The sequence below is a fragment of the Tyto alba genome, unplaced genomic scaffold, assembly GCF_018691265.1.
Source record: "Tyto alba isolate M040663 unplaced genomic scaffold, T.alba_DEE_v4.0 Super-Scaffold_8, whole genome shotgun sequence".
Classification (NCBI taxonomy): domain Eukaryota; kingdom Metazoa; phylum Chordata; class Aves; order Strigiformes; family Tytonidae; genus Tyto; species Tyto alba.
In genome coordinates this window covers 20,067,160-20,087,534 of record NW_024881329.1, presented here as the reverse complement: position 1 = coordinate 20,087,534, position 20,375 = coordinate 20,067,160, and the positions used below count along the sequence as shown (strand labels likewise).

At 46.3% G+C, this 20,375-nt stretch overlaps 1 protein-coding gene across 2 annotated transcripts in view; it reads left to right on the top strand.

Moving 5' to 3' along the window:
- The window catches only part of PLCB2 (phospholipase C beta 2), a 48,108-nt gene extending 28,518 nt beyond the window's left edge, over positions 1-19,590 (top strand). The window contains exons 16-32 of one of the 2 annotated variants that reach the window (XM_009972530.3): positions 961-1,057; positions 1,974-2,058; positions 2,477-2,601; positions 3,666-3,820; positions 4,261-4,425; positions 5,523-5,622; positions 5,883-5,987; positions 6,992-7,077; positions 7,175-7,271; positions 7,708-7,761; positions 9,041-9,251; positions 9,492-9,660; positions 11,357-11,433; positions 13,673-13,768; positions 14,889-14,946; positions 15,603-15,689; positions 16,332-19,590. In XM_009972530.3, coding sequence (XP_009970832.3) covers positions 961-1,057; positions 1,974-2,058; positions 2,477-2,601; positions 3,666-3,820; positions 4,261-4,425; positions 5,523-5,622; positions 5,883-5,987; positions 6,992-7,077; positions 7,175-7,271; positions 7,708-7,761; positions 9,041-9,251; positions 9,492-9,660; positions 11,357-11,433; positions 13,673-13,768; positions 14,889-14,946; positions 15,603-15,689; positions 16,332-16,604 — 2,040 coding nt within the window. In that variant the 3' untranslated portion in view covers positions 16,605-19,590. Of the gene's footprint in view, positions 1-960; positions 1,058-1,973; positions 2,059-2,476; positions 2,602-3,665; positions 3,821-4,260; positions 4,426-5,522; positions 5,623-5,882; positions 5,988-6,991; positions 7,078-7,174; positions 7,272-7,707; positions 7,762-9,040; positions 9,252-9,491; positions 9,661-11,356; positions 11,434-13,672; positions 13,769-14,888; positions 14,947-15,602; positions 15,690-16,331 lie in introns of those variants that run through there. The other variant, XR_004407637.2, reaches the window with a different exon arrangement.
- The last annotated feature ends 785 nt before the right edge of the window (positions 19,591-20,375 follow it).

Sequence of the window (20,375 nt, the reverse complement as noted above, 5' to 3'; positions counted from 1 at the left end):
AAGAGAGATATATAAACAGGCGATGTACAGCGTAATTGCTCACCACCCGCTAACCGATATCCAGCCCGTTCCCGGCTAGCAACCCCGAGATACCAAGATCCCACAATCGCAATCCCGGAAGCGAGAGAGCTCCTTCCCAACCACCCCTCCTTTATATAGTGAGCATGACGTTCCATGCTATGGAATATTTCACTGGCCAGTTAGGGTCAGGTGCTGTGGCCGTGCTCCTTCCCTGCTCCCTGTGCCCTTGCGCACGGGCAGGACATGGAGAGTTGGAGAGTCCTTGAAGTCTCGGTAGCAGCTGAAAACATCAGTGTGCTATCAGCATTCTTCCCATACCAAACCCAAAGCTAAATCCAAAACACAGCACTCATCTAGTCCTGAAAAGGAATATTAACTCTATTTCAGCCCAAACTAAGACAGAGAATATGGCAGAATAGTTGTTATTACTGACTCTGCCTTTGATATTCTGCATAACCGTGAGATAACTGCCTGCCTTCAGGGCGTTTGGAGAGGCTTACCCTTAGTCTGATAAAAATTGCTAACAAAACATGAAAAGCTGCTGTTGAAGGGGGAAGATGATCAGCATTCCCTTGAATAAAAAAATCCGTTTCCCATTTCCATCTTCCTGGTATCACTCAGAGAATAGAGAAAACAAGGTCCCTGGTTTGTCCCAGACTCTACCCTTTGAGGGGTTGAAGAGGTCCTGGGCTTCTGGCATACTGACTGATGCCTCTCCATATGCCTCGGTTTCAATTTTTGCCAAGCTGCCTGGAATCTCTGTGTCCCTGACTGCGCTGCCCATGATGTTAACTGTAGGACCAGGAGGCCAAAGAAACTGGTGTGCTGTAGTCATGGCAGCCACCAGAGCCCTTTGAGTGTGAAGCCCAGGTGTGTTTTTTTCCAACTCTAGGAAAGGTCTCATCACCTGTCTTCTCTTGGATTTTGTTTTCTGCTCAGGGCACTGCTGGTTTGGAAGTGACAGCGTACGAGGAGATGTCCAGCCTTGTTAACTATGTACAGCCTATCAAATTTGACTCCTTTGAAGTCTCTGCCCGTAAGTCCAACTTGATCCTTTCAGAATCCCAAGTATTTTCATTTGACCAGGAGAGTAGTGCTTTCAGATGCTGCTGTACTCCACCTGCCTTTGTGACTTGCTTTCACCTATTTTCTGTTGTGTTCTCTCTCTCCCACAAGTGCATGGTCACAACACTTCCCTTCTGCCCTCCTCCCTGTCGTAAGGAATTGGTGAGGAGAAGACAGGGAGATGTCTGGTACTGCTCCCAGTTATATGAGTGAGGATGAAAAGAAACAGCCTAGAGGCCAGTGACATCTCTGTGGCCTTGCTTTGCTGCTTCTGAGCCCAGCTGTTCTTAAAGTATGTGACTGGCCTTCCACTTCTGTGGTGACTGGACAGAGAAATGTCTGAAACACTGAAAATGCATGCAATTTCTTTATACACAATAGTTTCCTTTAAACAGTTCCCACATTTGGGTCTATCTTTGAGCTGGTTTGGTGAAAGAAAGAAAAGAAAAAGAAAAAAACACGGGAGTGAAGAAGGGGAAACTTGACAAAATAAAGAACTTTGTGCGAGATTTTGAATGTTTGGATTTACTTGGAACTAAAACTCCAGGCAGGAGCTCTTCTCTAAGTGTCACTGAAATCCAGGGAGAGAGGGACAAAATTATTGCCATTTAAGCTTTGTGAGCCAAACCTGTCTGTACTCCATGAAGTTCCTGTCCTGTAGCACATAGCTGCTATCTCCCTGCTAAACATAAGTCACCTTCTACAGAGTATTATTCTTCAGTCCCTTTTCAAGGGACTAGAGAAAGGTAAATTTCCTTGATAGAAAATACCTAGTAGAAAGTGAGAGCAAAGAAGCCAAGTGTTTCTTGGATCCATCAGTCCCCACACAGAGAATTGGGGGCTGGGTGTGCCTGCCTTCTAAATGCTTTCTTATCTCCTGTTTCTAGAGAAGAACCGGAGTTACGTCATCTCTTCCTTCACAGAGCTGAAGGGTTATGATCTACTAACCAAGTTCCCTGTGCAGTTCGTAGAGTATCCTTTTGGCAACCTTTGTCCACTGTAGTTAGTTGTATGGAGTGAGAGCTAATCTGAAGCTTGAGTAAGGCTGAGGCATACCCAACTGGCTTCTGGTTTCAGGACCTGGTGAACTCTTCATCGGAGATATAAAGTGTGCAGGTGGGACATGAGATCTTCCCGGGTGGCTTTGGGGCTGTTCAGAGGTTCTTGAAAGGATACATCCTGCTTGAGTGAACGCCAAGGCTGCCAGGTGCTTGTCCTTAAGTGGAAGGGGTTTAGGAAAGGAGCCTGTTGCTGCCAGGGCCTCTCTTACTCTGGAAGGCTCTAAGCATTTGGTAGCAGAGCTTAAACAATTGTCATAATCTGCATATGCGAGCTAGCCCCAGGGTACATAAGGAGTGTTTCAGACTTGTTTCCAATAGAGCAACTGTAGATATAACAAGCGGCAGATGAGCCGGATTTACCCCAAAGGCACCCGGATGGACTCCTCTAATTACATGCCCCAGATGTTCTGGAATGTCGGCTGTCAGATGGTGGCACTCAACTTCCAGACCATGGGTGAGTGTCCCACTGTCCTCCAGCCCCTGAAGTGGCTGCGGTTGTGTGCTCGTGTTCACAGTTTCTTCCTTCGGTGCCATTTCCCTCCGCTGCTGTTTCCCTGAATGCGTTTATTCCATGTGCCTTCCCCCCAGAGTGGTGGTGTTCTTTGACTCTGTCTCACACAGACCAAAAGCATGTTTCCAGGCCCAGCACAAACCTGGCATACAGTTTAGGGTGCTGGTCCTGCACACTCATGCATACACACATACACAGACTTGCTGTCGTCCAGTGTCTGGGTACTGTCCCTGGCTGTCCTGTAACGTGATGTCACACTAAATAATGTGCACAAATGCACCAGAAGCTCCTTCTTCCCCTGAGTTGCTGCTTTTTCAAGGCAGCAGGCAGAGCTCCATCTGGCTACAGGACTGGTCTGCCTGTGCTATTATTTCCAGTACATTGACCTGACCAGGGAAGAAGGGCCTTTCCTTGATGCACAGCCAGCATGAGAAGGAAAGAAAAGCCTCCAGAGAAAGCTATTCTGTACTGCTCTTCTTTCCTCAGAGGAGTGTCTTACATATAGAGAGTGTAGGAGACTAGCTGTAGGATCAGTAGGAGAAAAGAAGCAGCAACTTCTAAAGGGAGAGAGTGAGAGATTGGTTATGGAGAGGACATCATATTGAAGATGGGTGCAGGAACCACAAGACAGTGTTCTCAAGAGAAGTGGCAGAGGAGAAGATGGACTGAGAGGAGGCCTAAAATGAAAGGGGGAAGGAGTAGAGGGGTTCAGACAACTATTTGCTTCACACCCTAAAATAGCAGGTGGTACTTAAAGTAGGTTTTAATTTAGTTCTACCCATGACTTATGGTGCAATCATAAGCAAACCACTTACCTTCCTTACAACAGCTGCTGTAATATTTTTCCCTGTAGGGTGCTGAGAGGCTTAATTAGTTTTTGAAACAGCTTTGTGAACCTTTGGCTAGCAGGGGCTGTAAAAGCACAGCATCTTTCAGCTCACTCATAGCACGCAAGCCACCTGATGAGGTCCCACAGAAATTTTTCTCATTGTGTTCCTCTATCTCAGATGTCCCCATGCAGCAGAACATGGCTCTGTTTGAATTCAATGGCCAGTGTGGCTATCTGCTCAAGCATGAATTCATGCGGCGTCCAGACAAGCAGTTTGACCCCTTCTCTGTGGACCGCATTGATGTGGTGGTGGCAAGTACCCTGTCTGTCACGGCAAGTACAAACCGAGGTGCTGTTCCTCCCCTGACAGCCAGTTCCTGGCACCATGGATATAACTGGCATCTATGTCCCAGCTATTTATTACCCAGTAGAGTTCTTAGTGGCAAATGAACCCGGAGAGTCCTGTGGGAGAGTGTTACCATGGCAACTCCCAGTCTTTTCACTATTTTAAATTTATCATAATCGCATGAAAATGGAAAATTAGCATCTGCCACAGAGAAGAAGCCAAAGCTGTGATCATGGGGAGGGAGGAGGTTGGAGGAAGTGATGAAGCAAGAAACATGGGTGGAGGTAAAAGAAAAGCCTGTTGTGGATTGGAAGCTGCAGCAGAAAAGACATTTTGGGCTTGGTGGGTGACTTTGGGGCAAAGATACAGGCAAGTTCTTCTGGTTTATTCTTCTCAGCAGTTGCTAATTGTTTCTGCTTGTTTGTAGATACTCTCCGGTCAGTTCCTCTCAGACCGCAGTGTGAAGACATATGTGGAAGTAGAGCTGTTTGGGTTGCCAAGGGACACAAAACGCAAATACAGAACAAAAGTGACCTCCACTGCCAATTCCATTAACCCTGTATGGAAAGAGGAGGCATTTGTTTTTGAAAAGGTAAAAACAGTTGATAGTAATTTAGACAGAGAATCCTTAAAGTTCCTGTTGGCCACAAGCACTGCCTCTTGAGATGTCAGTGACAACAGGAGGAACTCCTTTATGGAGGTCTTGGTCATGGCTTTAGACACACAAGGCGTTACGTGTTGCGCTCTCAGATAATATCCAGACAATGATATCCAAAACAACTCTCCATCATTATTTCCCTGAACAGACAAGGGGTAGCTGGGAACATTTCTGGAAATAACAGGCATCAAAAGTCTCCCATTTGTGATGTACTTCAGACTGAATTGACTAATCAGCTTTGAAAACTTCAGGCACTAGGAAGCAGAAAGGAACTGAATGTCTGTGGTGAAAATGTAAATGAGAAACAGATAAACTGGAAAGTAGTGGGACTAGTGGGAGGTTTTCAGTCATGCCAGAGTACAGAAAGCTGCCCTGCTTCTCTACAGGAATTCAGTGCTCACTAATCCAGCTACAGGGTACAGGGAAGTTAAGTTAAAGGTGTTAGTAGTGTTTGGCCTTTCTCCAGGAAGCTGCAAAGGCAAAATACACAATTCATCTGTCAAGCACACTGTGAAATGGCAGATATTTTCAGCCTACTTGGGATGTGGTAGATAAATATTGTCCTCATTTCAGAAAACACTTTTCAGGCATCAGTTCTGGCAGAATAATTTTTAGCTCATTTTATGGTAGAAGAAAATGGGGGAGGAGGGAGGCAAGAGCCCTTACAGCAAAGTTACCATGCTTGCCAAATTATCCTTCCAAGTTCATTCCCTCTCTGGTGAATTGCTTCATGAAATTTGTGGTTTGGAGGGTTTGTTTCCCTATTTTTTTCTTTAGGTAAACTGCCCTCCTGTGACCCTGTGCTGTCTCTCCTCCGAGAAGCCTGTGTTCTGTGGAGTTTCTGTGAATTCAGTTACGTCTGTGATAAACTGTAGTCTTAAATTACAGGATGCAGAAATAGGCAGTGACTTCCTTGGAGAGATGGCATTGTTTTTTTGGGAAGGAGAAAGTAAAGTCCTACTTAGTGAAGCTAGTATGCTGTTAGGAGTTAGAGGTGAGGACATTGGTGCCTTACTCTGTTTTTTCCTTAGATCATGATGCCTGAGTTGGCGTCTCTCAAAATTGTGGCTTGGGAGGAAGGAGGGAAGTTCATTGGTCATCGTGTCATTCCCGTTATTGCAGTGCACCCAGGTAAACTTTGTAGAAATCCCTTCAGCTTTGCACCCTTGGGACTTACCCATTGGAAGCTGTAAAGAAGATATGAACATCTGTGTATTTTGCTACTTGGTCTCTGCTCCTGTAGGCAGTGGAGCATTCACATTCGTCCTACTATAGCTTTGGCTTAATTCCATAATATATTCACCATGCCCTCCTGTAGAGACTCTGTTTTACTGTTGGAGCACCCAGACAAGAAGGGACAGAGTCTGTCAGCTTACCTCTTCTGCTTTCAGGTTATCACCACGTTTGTCTCCGCAGCGAGAGCAACATGCCGCTCACCATGCCTTCTCTATTTGTGTACCTGGAAATAAAGGACTACGTTCCTGATGCTTGGGCAGGTAGTACACGTTCGAATGTGCATGAGGGGTCCTCTGCCTTTGTCTAAACTGTGATCCAGAAGCATTATTCCAGCCCAAAGGGTGCCTTCCTGCTGCACCCTTAGTTCCTTGTCAGGGTGGGACTTGAGCGCATGCCAGCATCCTGTCCACGCCCTTGCTTTCACCAGAAGAGAGTGGATGCTTGCACTGTAGTGGTGACTGGTTCCCAGTACAGGCCAAGGCACACACACCTGACGTGCAGCGCAGATGTGACTGTCTCTCTGGTTTGGAATGGCTCAGTCTTTACTACGTTTATTCAGAGGTAGGGAGAGGTTTCCTTGAGTGGAGAGGTGATAACTCTCAGGGAGTGATGAAAATTAGGGTTTGAGGGAGCACAGGAGTATTGTTCTTCTCTGAAGAGAGGGAGGTTCTTGCTAGCACTGAGATAGTCATCTTCCCTTTAAAAAGGGGATGGTCAAACAGTGAGAGATGAATCAGAAAAGAAGCGCTACTTGAGGTATTAACAGCAAAACTTTTTAACAATCGTGACCGAAGCCATGTAGCATGTAGCAGCATCAGCCACAGAAGTTCTTGTGAATACTTCATGTTTACTCTCTCTTCTCTTGTGTTCCTACAAACAAACATTATTCATGGGGGAAGTCCTGTGAAATTGATGGTTTTAACACGTATTCATAAAAAAAGACCAGGTTTATACAGCATTGGACTGGAACTGGAGCAGGGAGCTGGGCAGGTTAGGAAAGTCTTAACCTGGCTTTGGATTTTGGGAGCCATATGCTCTTTTCAGCTTTATAGAGCTGCCTGAAACATTTGTGAGCCATCGCCTCTGATGGGACTGAGCCCTCCCTTTGTGCTTTCAGGGAGAAGCTTGTTAAAAGTAGAGAGTACAAAACATCCCTTCTCCATAATTTCCTGACCTAGGCCAGGAAGGAAATCAGAAATCAAGGAAAATTAGAGTACAATGAGTTATTTGATAATCTGAGCAAAGACCTCCTCTTTGTTTCTAGATCTGACTATTGCTCTCTCCAACCCCATTAAGTTCTTCAGTCTGCAAGACAAGAAATCAGTTAAGCTAAAAGATGGCTCGGTGGAGGTAAGTTTTTCCAGGTTCTGTCATTGTCTCTGAAGCACGTTGCATGGAGTCAGCCTAAAATAATAGAGCTTTGATTTACTTCTGATCTTTGTTTTAGAGGCTTGGCACACAGAGGAACTTCCCATCTGCTGAAACTAATGGGACACCAGACTCCACTGGGAAATTCAGCATTCCTTTTTCAAATGGGCCTGCAGGTAAAGCTGTGGATGTGGGGTGAGCTACAAGTAGAAGGGGGAATCCTGTACACTCACAAGGCAGGAAAGAGACAGTGGTGGAGGGTGAAGATTCTTGGTAATGGGGTCAGAACCTCTCAGGCCAAGTCACCAACTTAAATTCCAGTGCTTGTCATTAATGGCAAAAGTTGTAGGTATCCCCTGACTCTTGGGCTGGAGTGAGTGTGACGTGCATGCTGCTTTTACTCCACAACAGAAAAGTAACCTCAGGTAGCTACTGGGAATACCAGGAAACAAGTTCCCAAGCACTTAAGCATCTCAGCAGCTTAATTAATTCCTTGGTATTCACAACAACATCATTCGTGTGGCCCGCGTTCTTGATGAGCTCTCCACTGTCCACTTTCAACACGAAGATCCAAGATGGAACATAAAACAGGAACCTCTTCTGTGATTTCAGGAGCAGGAGCGTTTGCCAAGGACGAAAATGTGACAGAAGTGACACAGATTGCAGGTAAGTCCTCTTGTGTTGTTTGCTCGGCTGAGGCCCTGTCAGTCATCTTACATTCCCTCTCTGCCTGACTTCTGACTGGGATAGAGATGAAGCCTGTTTTGCAAATTAAAAAGACCTGACCCAACCCTGCCTGTTGTAGCCAGTACTGAAGACAAAACACATGAGTCTTCGGGCTCGGGGACCTGGTCCCTCTGCCTGTGGCATCATTTGTCCATTTTGTCATGGTGTGTGATGAGCTCGCAGGCTGGGACTGAGCTCACAGCAAGTCTCAAGGAGAAAAGAGGCTTGGAGTTGCCACAGACCGTAGCTTATGTAAGCTGGGCCACTGTCACCTGCACAGGCAGGTTTGAAGAGCTTTGGACTGCTCCAGCTTTGGCCCTCGGGCCACTGGCTGCAGCAAGTCAGCTTTTACAGTTTTTAAAAGTTATTCCTAAAGAAAAATGTTCCCCAGGACAGAGCTATGATTACTACAATTACGTGCTCTGGTAAAAGGCGTTACATAGTGTGGAAGCACAGTGGGGTCTGATTTGAGAGTCTGGACTTCTTGACAGAGACACTTCCACTTAGACTGTACGCTTCAGTTTCCTCAATACCAGCCTTTTAGGAGTTCACCCAGCACAGCACTGCATAGCAGACACACCCTCAAGTTCTGTTAATTTTCACACATTCCAAACTAAAAAAAAAAAAAAAAGTTACTTCCCCTGAGAAGATAACTCCCTGTGGCCTTTCTGCCACAGATAACCACATCTGACTGACTTGCTACTGCCAGATAACAAGTTCTCCAACAGATCACAGGCATCCTTTCCCTCTCATTTTCATTTACCTCAAAAGCCCTTTCATTTCTTTCTCACAATTGAAGAAATGCCAGGCATTAAACCTGGAAGGGATGGAAGCACCTGTCATTGTAACTCAGTTTTGCAAAAAAATCAGTAACAAAACAGCTTTGCCCTTGTAATTAGAGCTGCCAAGTAGCTGAACAGTTGTGCTGTCTTTGGGATACTTAGAATTGTGGAAAAGGGTGCAAGGCACAAGACAGACAGACTGGCACGTCACCACCAGTGTGTTCCTCTGGCCAAAATACCAAAAGGCAGCAGTTTTCCTGGCCACCCTCATGCCACGCATCTACCAGATGATGAGCTGAGCTGCATGGAACGCTGACAAGAGGGAGGAAAAGCTGAATGAAGGCAGTGCTGAAAAAGCTTTGTGACCCCAAAAAGTATCAGGTAGGTTGAGAAATGCTAGTTGAAAGAGAACAGCCTCTCTTTATTTTGTGTTTTAGAGCCTCAGACAGCCAGCCTCGCAGAACTGCAGCAGATGAAACTCTTTCTGAAGCTGCTGAAGAAGCAGGAGAAGGAACTGAGGGAGCTGGAGCGGAAAGGAAGTAAACGGAGGGAGGAACTGCTGCAGAAATATTCTGTACTCTTTTCGGAACCTGTCTGCTATGGAGGCAGGAAAAGGGTGATGCACTGTAGGAAAACCCAGAAGAAGAGGTAAATACAGCACAGGGTCTCCAGCAGGGCCTGGCCTGGGGATCACCTCCCCAAACCAAAGCAGAGGGATTCCCTGAGAGAACCATGGGCTGCTGCTCCCAGAAGGAAGCATGGAGCAGTGCGGGCAGCCACATCTCCCTGTGTTTATAGTGTCAGACATTTCCACTGAGGGGTGGGTTGGAAGGTTGGGATTGTATCAGCATCTCCAGAAGCAGCACAGCTGCTATATCTGTTCTGCAGGAGTTTGACAACAGGTGACGTTGGTACATACACAGATCCTGTAGAAATGGTGGAAGGAATTGATAGCCGAGTTTTGGAACTGAGAGAGAGGCTGGAGATGGACCTCATCCAGCTGGGGGAGGAACACCATGATGGGATTCGAAGAAAGAAAGAGCAGCATGCCACAGAGGTAAGGACTGCAAGTGTCAACAGAAAATGTAGCCTAGGACAGACCCTGCAAGGACAGCCTGAAAACCCCAAGTTCTTCACTAAACTGTGAGCTTGGAAACATGGCCACAGGGCAAAAAACACTGCTCAGAGCAACTGTCAGGTCCATGCAAGATAATTGAGAATGTAGACAGTGATGCTTATTTGTTAGAAGCTATAAAAATCCAGCAGAAACATTTTTATGGGTCTGCAATTTGAAAAAATTGAGCAGCGCTGCCCTGGAGCACATCAGGCTCCATCTGCTTAAACTCTTCTGATAGCTTAGCTTGGAGTTAACGTGGCATTTTCTGGCTTCATACACGGCCAGGTGCCAGCTCTCTAGGAGCATGGATGCATGAGGCTGTACCACACTTCTCACAGCTCCCTGCTTGATGCTGTACTGTCAGAGCTAGCGTGACACACAGGTATGTTGCAGGTGGAACCATCACAGCTTTACAGACACACCGTAGGGGCAACCATGCTCACCGCTGTCTTTCAGCCAGAGAGTGTGCAGCCCCACCCGGTGCATTCGATGCTTGCCATTGCCACATCTGTGCTGGTAACATGAAAGCCTTGCGGGGGACAGCACTCCCGGGCCCACCCCTTAGTACTGACAGCAGGGCTGGATCTCATTCCTCCTGAAACCTGGAAAGTGTTTTGCTGTTTCAGTTAGTAGAAGTCAGATTAAGTGTCCAAGTAGGGTGTTGCCAGCAAGTCCTGCAAGTGCATCAGTGTTTCCCACACCTTCAGATGCTCCACATTAGGCAAACCCCAACAAGAGACACAGTGCCTGGAGACAAAGTGCACAAGATGGTGGTGATGAATATGGGGTATGCGAGCTGTTCCAGTGAAAGGGGGATGATTCCAGGATTTGGAGGCTTTTTCCTATCACTATTTACCAAAGGGGTTTGCATCATATGTCTTAAATCTTGGGTTCCCTGGTGCAGTTTGGCTTGACAAGCACCTTGCAGGCTATCTACAAGACTGGCTGGTCTAGCCCATACCAACCCTGAGGGAAAAAACCCTGCCTCTTGAGAATTAGCTTACCTGGGAATCATGCTTATCACCAGAGAGAGAAGCCAAAGGAATAAAACATCCTTGTCTCACAACTCCGTCAAAGATCAAGAGACTTAATGGCCAAGGCTACAAAAAGGGAAATAAACTCCTTGAATTCCCACTGCACAGCACACAGCCCAGCAGCCAGGGTTTTCCCTTCCAGGCTGTGTCTCGGCAGGCAGGTCTCACTGCACTGCCACTTCCTCTGCCAGGAATTGCCACAGAATTTTGTTTCCCCAAGACAGAAGGCCCATCCTCTCGCTGCTAGCCCCAGTTGTTTAGAAGGTAGGCTCTACTGCCATCTCCCAGCAGTACGGTGAATCTGGTGCTGCCTCCTGCACAGACAGGAAGTTGAGCATAAAGACAACCCAGAGGTGTGTGACAGCTCGTGGAGTAGCCTTTGGAGCCTTGGAGCTAGTCAGTCCACTAGCACGGTGCATCAGTGTGCACATCAACTTGCTGCTGTGGTGCATGGGTTTGCACAAAGCCTCGTGGATTAGCTGGGCCCTGGAATTCAGTGGAGGGAGGGCTAAAGCTGAATCTGGTGGTAATTAGATACAGATGATGTGCTGTGTCTCATCTTGGTTTGTTTGGTTTTGATCTTGTTTTCATCCCTTGAACAGCAAGTTACCAAGATAATAGAGCTAGCCAGAGAGAAGCAGACAGCTGAGCTGAAGGCACTGAAGGAGTCATCAGAAAGGTAAACTTAATATTTAGATAACAGAGTAATAATGCTATAGTTCTTATCTGGGGTAGCACTTTCCGCTAGATCTCAAAGCGCTCACTACAAGCAGTGAGTGAATACAAGGGAAGAGAAGCATTTCTTTTATTCTGAGAAACTGAGGCACAGCGATGTGACCCAGGGTCTCACACAGTTACACAGGGGCAGTGGTGGGAAGACAGCTCTTGTCCTGTCATCTCCAGAACAGTGTTCCTGTCACGGGGCACCAAGCAGGGTCCTAGTGTGCAAGCTGCAGTAAGTAGCCTTGACTGACTAATTCAGAAAGATAGGAAATAAGACTGCTGGTCACAGGATGTCACCTCTATCTGCTGTAGTCAGTACATCTCTCACAATCCCTTCCAGAGACTGATCAGCTCAGTCTGAAGTGTATTGAGCATCTTGGCTCCAGTACTTAACTGGCAGAATCAACTCAATTTCTAGCCAGGCATTTATCCGTTTGTTCTTGCAATAATATTGTCCTGAAGCTAAAATCCTCACTCATTCCTCCTCCCCATTAAATCCTCTCTCAGCTTTTAGTTGCTAACTCAGGCAAAACTTCTTTTTGTGTCATCTATCAAGACAGAGTCTCCATTTCTCTCAGCTATTCGACATATTCAGGCAAGACTAAGAAAAACAGGTGGAGTAGCTAAGTAATGGTTTGCTAACAGTACAATGTCATTTGGTACAATCCCATCTATAGCTGGCTGTGAGGAGCTCCACAAAGATTTAAAGATCATCATAGAATGAGCATAGAATCATAGACGGGTTTGGGGTGGAAGGGACCTTAAAGATCATCTAATCCCAGTACAGTTCAGTATGAATAAATACAAAATAATGTGAATGGAAAAAAAACATAGCTCAGCTGTACACAGGGGTGAGCTATTGTCACTCAGGAGAGATCTTCAGCTGCTGTGGATACTTCTCTCCAACAGCTCTGCAGTAGCCAAAGCAGTAAATAGAATTTTTGGAATTGTATTAAAAAAAAAAAAAGGAAGATTTGAAGTCAGCATTATGCCACTAGATCTACCTCCATAGTGCAGTCACCTTTTCCATACCCATCTTGAACAAAAAGCTTTGAAAGAGCGAGAGGGGGTTGGCAAGGATAGTCAGCAGGGAGGAGTAATTTCTGCAGAAAGAGAAATAAAATAGGACTCAGCTTGGAGAACAGATGATTGAGGGGGATGTGACAGAAGTGTGTAAAATCATGAATGGTATGGAGAAGAAGAATAGGGAAGTGATTACTCACTGTTTCTCATAAGAGAAGAAATGTGGGGCACCCAGTGAAGTTCTCAGGGAGTGCTTCTGTCACAGCATGTGAATTAAGTTCTTTTCCTCCCAAGGCAAGGAGCTATGAAGTCCAAAGGTAGAGCTAAACTCCCAAGGTATGAGCAATGTTCATGGGAGATGAACACCTGGGAGCTGGAGGATAGCCTGGGAGCTGGGGAGGTGGAGGAGGGAAAAATCCCCCTACACTTGCTCGCTCTTATGCTTCTCTCCAGAGTTCGTGCCTTCCACTGTGGGGGTCAGAGCCCAGCCCTGGGCCCCACCTGGTGCCTGTTCCTGGGGAATCGCTTTGCGTGGGGGGGGCGGCCCAGGGCCTCCCACCCCCCAAAACAGACACCTTCCTCCATCCGCCTCGTCACGGGCTCGGGCCTGCCGTTAGCGTGTTCGATGGCCACATACGCCTCAGGCAGGGGTACAGATCTTGGGTGTTCTGGGGTTTGTTCTTTTCATATTTCTTACTGGTTGATCAAGTGCCTTTTAAGTGTTTATGGTTTCTGCTTTGAAAGTCACATCCCATAGTTTATGTGCCTTTCTGCTTGCTTCAGGTCTTCTTTTTAGGTCTGCTATACAGACATTAGTTCCTTTTTTCTTTTTTTTTTTTAATTTAGCAGTGTAAGTACTTTCAGCAAGTGTCCTGCTGCTCAAGAGGAACCCAGTGTATGTATACAATACAACCTAGTTATGTAATGTAACACAAATTAACTATATAACGTGTTTTCTCCTGTCCCTTTGTTATGACTCCCTTTAAAAAAAAAATGGGAAAAAGTTAGGAGACTTAAAATATTCTTAAGAATTAGGGCTTTCTGCTGTACAATCACTTAAACTTTGCTTTTCTGGACAGTAGAGCGCTCCAGAGAGCAAATGCAGAGGGCTGCTTCAGTCTCTGGGCTTTGTAATCAGTCCTGTCTCTCACAGCACCCTTTTCTCTCCACAGCAATATTAAAGACATTAAGAAGAAGCTGGAGGCAAGGAGAGTGGACCGAATCCAAGCCATGATGAGGAATACCAGTGACAAGGCTGCTCAGGAGAGGTACTGGGGTAGATGTTAGTGGGGATTTTTGCAGACCACCAGCTGCCCTGCTCCGGGCAGGGCCCAGCGCCGTGCCCCTCTCCGACAGGGAATCCTCATCCGAGCAGGAGCTGCTGGCTCGGGGAAGGTGCCAGCCTGCCCTTGCTCCTGGCACAGCGCTTTCTCCATCGCACTCCAGTGCGCAGGCAAGGGCGCAGTGAAGCCAAACATCTGCTCCCTCGCTGTAGAGAGAACGTTCCCGCAGTCACTGCCCACAGCAGCTTCTGGAGCTTTCTCTCTAGGCTTAATTTTTTTGTGTAAGGCTGTCAGCAAAAATGGCTTCAGTGACTGGACTCTGCCTAGCCCCAGAGGAGCAGTGCCTTAGCAATGCCCCCCACCCTGGCGCGGGCAGCAGGAGCTCAGAGGGAAATGCAGGGGAAGGACATTACAGGTGGAGAAGTTGTACCTTACAGACCAGCCTGCCATGCACCCACTGCTGTGGCTCTTAGGTGACATGCAAGCTGCTTGCTAACATACCTTCCAGTCACTTCAGCTGAAGCCTAAGAGCACTTCCAAACACCTCCTGCCCCTCCTCCTGCCTTGGTGGGTATTTATCTCCCCCTTGAATCAAAGGCAGGTCTTCCCCAGCCTCTCTGGAATCTGTCTGTAATCAGTTCCAGCAACCCTCCCAGTTAAGAGGTTGGGTTTAGCCATGTAATGGCTGCAGCCTTCCTTCCCCTTTGTTGTTATAAAAATAATACTCTGCTACTGAGCCTGTGTGTTCAAGTACCACATGATATGAATCAGTTGTAACAGCTTCACGTGTTCAAGGGTACGCTACCTTCTTGCTTCCAGCTCATAGCAAGGTCCTCTTGCTGTCTGTTAAGCTGAAAAAAATAGAATTTTGCATCCAGTTATTTGGCTTATGCCTCAGTGAAATTTGAATGATGTTTTATTTGCCTTTCCTAAAATTACAGCAACCTCTCAGTGTGGGAGGACACTGTGAGAATGTAATACACCTGTCTGTGTCAGTACCAGCAGTCCTGTCTTAAAGCACCATACAGTATCAGTATTGATAAACAGATTTTATATAAAGAGAACAGATGAATTATAGGTTTTTATACACTTGCTTTCTTTAAAGGTTGAAGAAAGAAATTAATAACTCTCACATTCAGGAAGTGGTGCAAACAATCAAACTGGTAAGTTGTCCTGTGACAGTCTGACACAGCATCTCTGTTTTCTGCAGAGTGGGGGTGTCTTGTACATTATCACCATGTCTCACAGAACGTGAGCTCCCTGAGGTATTTAGATCCCATTAAACTGCAACTGCATTGAGGACTCTGAGGGTGTAGTTCAGACAGCCAAAGTGCAGCTGAAGACAGCTCCTACCCCTACTAAAATACCACTGGTCCATAAGGGTCTAGTGAGTCCTCACACATGGTCAGAGATGCAGGGCAAACAGCTGTCCGGGATATTTTGCATTTCTAATTCAGGGATTTTTTTTTTTTTTTTTTGAAGCACAACTAATTATCAGTGTAACTCCATGTCTATTTAATAATGTGCAAAGTTTTGCAGGAGGGGAGGAGACCCTAAAGATCTCATCTTTGCCCTTCAGAGCCCCATCCCCTTGCAGAGCGTTTGTGTGTGTGTCCACACTCACCCAAGTGCATGCTCTTGCAATGCTTCCCCAGTGCTGGAGCTTGGGGCAGCAGAAACTGCTCAGAATTGGGAACGGGGGGGATACGGAGGCATATGCTCTATAACCTTAGGCCTTGTTGTTAAAGCTTGGGGTGGCTAATGCATTTTTTTTTATAAAAACTTGAAGTGTTTTTTTTTTAATGTGTTCTTTTTAAAGGTGACAGAAAAGACAGCCAGGTATCAGCAGAAACTGGAAGAGAAGCAGGCAGATAATCTGAGAACAATCAAGGAGAAAGAAAGCCAGGTAAAGGCAAAGATGGAGCTCGGGGTCAATGCTGTTAGTCAGTGCAGTAAATCCAGATCACCCCAGGGGATCGGTCTGCCTGTGCATTCTTTAATTGATGCTCCACTCATCCCACACACACATACTTTAGCCACCCACTCCTCAGTACACTGAGAAAATGAATGACTTAGATCTGTGGGGGCTCCTGTAGAACCACCTTCTAAGTCAGGGGTGCTGCACTCCTCCCTGCCCTGTGCCAGCACTGACATCCATCTGATCATCCAAAAACCTCCTCAAGTGGAAGTGGGATAGAAATGCAGCTTTAGAGGAGATGAGTCTCATCCCTGAGCTCCTCAAACTCTCAAAACACACAAAATGCGTTTGTGTCCTTTCAGGGTTGATGTGCAGTGAACATGCAGTCTCAATTCTTCAAACTCTGGTGCAAATCAGAGTAATGTAAACCAGCAATCCTCCCTACTTTCATCTTCAGGGAAGCCAAAGGTTGCCAGGGGGGTGAAGAGAAATCATTCAATATAGAAACCAAAATCACACAGTGCTAACGTCTCATGGTATTGGTGTCTCAGAGAAGGTTTTATGCCATTCTCAGCCTGATGTCTGCTTAGCATCAGTATTTGGAGAATGATTCGATGTCTCTGTTTGCAGCTCCAGCAGGAAGCACTGGCAGAGTATGAAGAGAAACTGAAAACTCTGAATATGGAGGTGCAGGAGGTGGTGAAGAACTATGCAAAAGCAGGCTTTCCTGGAGAGCCAGAGACTCAGAAGGAAGCAGCTCAGAGCGTTCCTGAGGGAGAACAAGGCTTGGCAGAACAACTGGAAGAAAAGATCCCAGTGGCAGAGGTGTCAAGGCTTACAGTAGCCATGCCTGCACACCCAGGAGCTGAAACGGATGTCGAGATTGAAGCAAGCATATTCTAAGAGACACTTCCCTTACTGCTCCACTTCAAAAAGGTTTCTGGAGGTATACAGTGAAGTTAAAGACCAGCTTGAAAAACTACTACTGTCCCTTTCCACTCTGGGGAACTCCTGAAATCCTTCAGGAATTTACTACTTTATTATCCTAGGTATTGGAAGTAGTCTGAAGAGATCACCCTTCAGAGTGCTTCACTCTTCCACACCTTAGCACTAAGGTATTTAAGCAGCATGAAAGGGCCTGTAGCTGAGCATGAGCTAGTTGTTGGCATTCACAGTAGCATCTACATTAATATTTTAGCCTGGATTCAGACTTCCATTTTTACAGTAAGTTCCCTCATCATTCATCACATGCATCTCCACATCAGAGTAGTCTCAGAGCTAAATCCCTCTGAAGGAAATTTAACAGAGACACTCTCCAGTAGCCCACCTGCTATGCTCCCACCAGCTGAGAGCTAGCCCGGAATAAAGTCACCCGAAATACATGTAAGTGGGGGTGGCAGGGGCTCAGCAAAAGCTGTTTCCCTCTAAAGCACTGTTCCTTCTGGCAACAGCACCTGCTAATGCAGACACAGCCTCTGGTGAGAGGAGGGAAGGTCAGTTTGGTAGAACCTCCACCCATTTCTGTCAGCACACCACTTCCCTGTACCACCAGTGCTGGCTTTTTAATTGCCCACCCCCCCCCCCCCCAGTCAGCTGAGGACACTTTTCAGTACTCTGGTATCCACACAACATAAACCAGCATTTCCTCTGTGGAAATGTACATTACCACAGTGTAGCTTTTCTTCTTTTTTTTTCTAACATCTCCTTATTCCCAGGGGCTGGTTCTCACTCCCAAGTCTAACTTTGAGTCTCCCAGGCCTTCAGGCAAGTTCTCAGATCTGGATCTGTATCTCCTAAAGACCCTGCCAATTACAAGGCATATTATGAGGAGTTCCAGCTACCACACACACACTTGCAGAGTTCTCATCTACACCGATTCGACATTTCTAGAGCTTTACTGAAACTTCTTTTCATGAGGCTAAATTAGTTCTATGTTATGGGCTTAGGATAACAACTGTTAACAATTTCTAAACTGTGTGAAAAGTAATGTTGTTGCTCAGATAACAAGCTAGCCAGCTCTATTGCCCAGACAATTCCCCTACACAGAAAGCTGAGTATGGCTCCTCAGAAAACACATTGAATTATCCATTCAAGTAGCAGAAAGCAGTTCTCCAGTGCTGCTTCTACATGATGCCATCCCAGTTAATGACAACAGAGGGCTCAGCACTGAGCTGTAGAATCTGTTCCTTGCTGCTGGGAAAACCGAACTCCTCAAAGATCCATGTTCATTAGGACCTTGGGGGGAGGCCTACACACTACTGGTGTTCACTCTCCCTTTGCAGGAGTACTGCACACATCTTCCCTCAGAGCTTTACTCACTTCCCATTTCTTCATGAAGCACGTGCACCTGTAACAGCACTTCCCCCCTCGGTGACAGAACAGGTGAGTTCTATGCCCAGCCATAGGACTTTGAAGGGCAAATGGTCCTCAGCCTCCGTTAGCCCTAGCACATACTTTGTGCTGTCTGTCTGCACTAACACCAAACCTTCCAGCAGACACACCTGGAGGTCTGTGTTCCCAATATCTTGTTCTTGTCTTGCAACAGAAGGGGAGGTTCCTCTTTACCATCTTTAAGCTTCTACTTTCTAGGACAGCAAAGCCTCATTCTGTGAATGCAGAACTTGCATCAGTGTCCACTTGCCACACACAATCTCACCTGTGTTACAACCTTGTGCACTGAACAGCTTTGACACAGTGAGTTCTTACTCATCCAACAGGAAGGAACTGGAAACATATGGCCCAGCTCTTTTCCTAGCACCAGTTAAGACAGACTTTGCTTATGGATCCTAAAAAAGCAGGAAATAGCAATAATTCAGTACAGATCAGCCACATCCCAGCCTTCCTCCTATCGTGTCCTGAAATAACATTAGCCCAAGAATTGCAGGTTGGCCTGCCAAAATATCTGCACCAGGGACCCTGCAAAATCAGGCACTTGTGGTCACCCGATGTCACAAGTGGAGGGGGAGGAAGTGACCTGACACCCCCAAAAAAAAGGTCAAATCTCAGTCATACACCTGTAAATAGCAAGTGATGGAAGAAGATACATTTAAGAATACAAAAGGAAATGGGAACTGCAACTGTTTTATTACAAATGTTTATCCTAGAGCTAAGATACTGTAGGTCAAATCCTCCAAATTGTTCAAGGAAACAAAAAAACCCCTAAATGCTGCTGAAGAAAAATGGGGAGGATGGGACCCCTAAACCTCAACCTGCAGTTGAGCAGATCTGTGGCTGCTCCAAGTCTTAGCACCAGCAGCCTGGAGAACCTTGTGCTGATGAACCTCTCCATGGATTTATTTGGCCATCAAGCCCCTTTTTATTGCTACCTCACAGGGCTGCAGGGGGTTGAGTGTCTTTAAATGCAGCCATAGAAGAGAAACCTGTGAGACCACAGTTTTAAAAAGGAGCTTCTTCCACCCTCTTGCTATTAAATAAGATCTTTGCCCTTAATTTGAGACAATACTAGAAGAAATGTGTTCCTGACTGCAGGAACAACAGTCTCTCTCCCCAAAATTTTAAGTGCGTGCCATCCTGCAGTGTAATCTAATAAAGTCCCCACTCATCCCTCAACTTGTTCTTCAAGTTTCTGTCTTTTCTGGAAAAGTGAGCTCAGTCACGGCAAAGCTACAGCATGCAGGGGTTGTTACATGAGAACAGTTACACCTAGAAACTGCAATGATAAATGCATTCTGAAATGCTGCTATAAAAAAATAAAAAGAAACCAACCCAAGTAGGTGTGAGAGACAAGATATTCCAAGCATGGTCTGACACCCAAGAAGACACCATACCTCCCCTGCGGTATTAAGATAATACTGGGATTATATATTGTAAATTTCTGACTTATTTATTTTCTAAAAAAAAAAAGAAATAAACCATTGCATTTCTTAAATTGGATCACCTTTTTTAATTGCCATTAGTGGATATGGGAGCAAGTCCCAATGTTGCCCAATGTACTCACGTGTTAGAGACATCAGGTGCCCAGAGGTTTCTGCCATCTGTGCTCACAGTTCTCAAATTCAACTTCTTCAGTTGTTATGCAGTGAGGTTGTTGGGTTTTTTAAACATAATATCCCTCTCACACCCATTCTCCTCTGCACTAGTTCATTCCTTATCAGACTTAATGACCAAATTTATCAAAGGAAATTACTCACAGTCCAAATATTGTTCCTCATCCCCCAAACTGTTACTTGCCTCACTCCGACACTGCGGCCGCCGCCGCCTCCTCCTCCCAAGCACGGGTCAGAACAGCAACTTCAGCAGAATCAGAACTATTCTGGTGAGTTCACACTCCCCGTGCTGGCTGGGTCTGGGCTCAGCCCAGCACAGGACCCACCACGGGACGGGACAGGTCTGTCCCGCAGCAGCACCTCCCCAGCCAGGCCGGGCTCAGCCCAGAGAACGTTTTCTGCTGTGGGCAGCAAGAGATGCACAGAACTGTGGCCAAGCAGTGCCGGGGCACCACAGCACCAGCCCAGTTCCCTTCCTTGCTCATCCCGACAGCGGGCTGGGCCTCTTCACTGGCACATCACAGCTCCCGCGTGGGTATGTGTTATCAGTGGCCTCTTCCTTCTGCTGAGAGCAGTTGCCTTCACTGTTCTGGGACTGATGCTTCACTTCAGGAAGTGGTAAAATATTACTCCAGTTAGATCAGTTTTGTTGGTTTATAGAACAGCC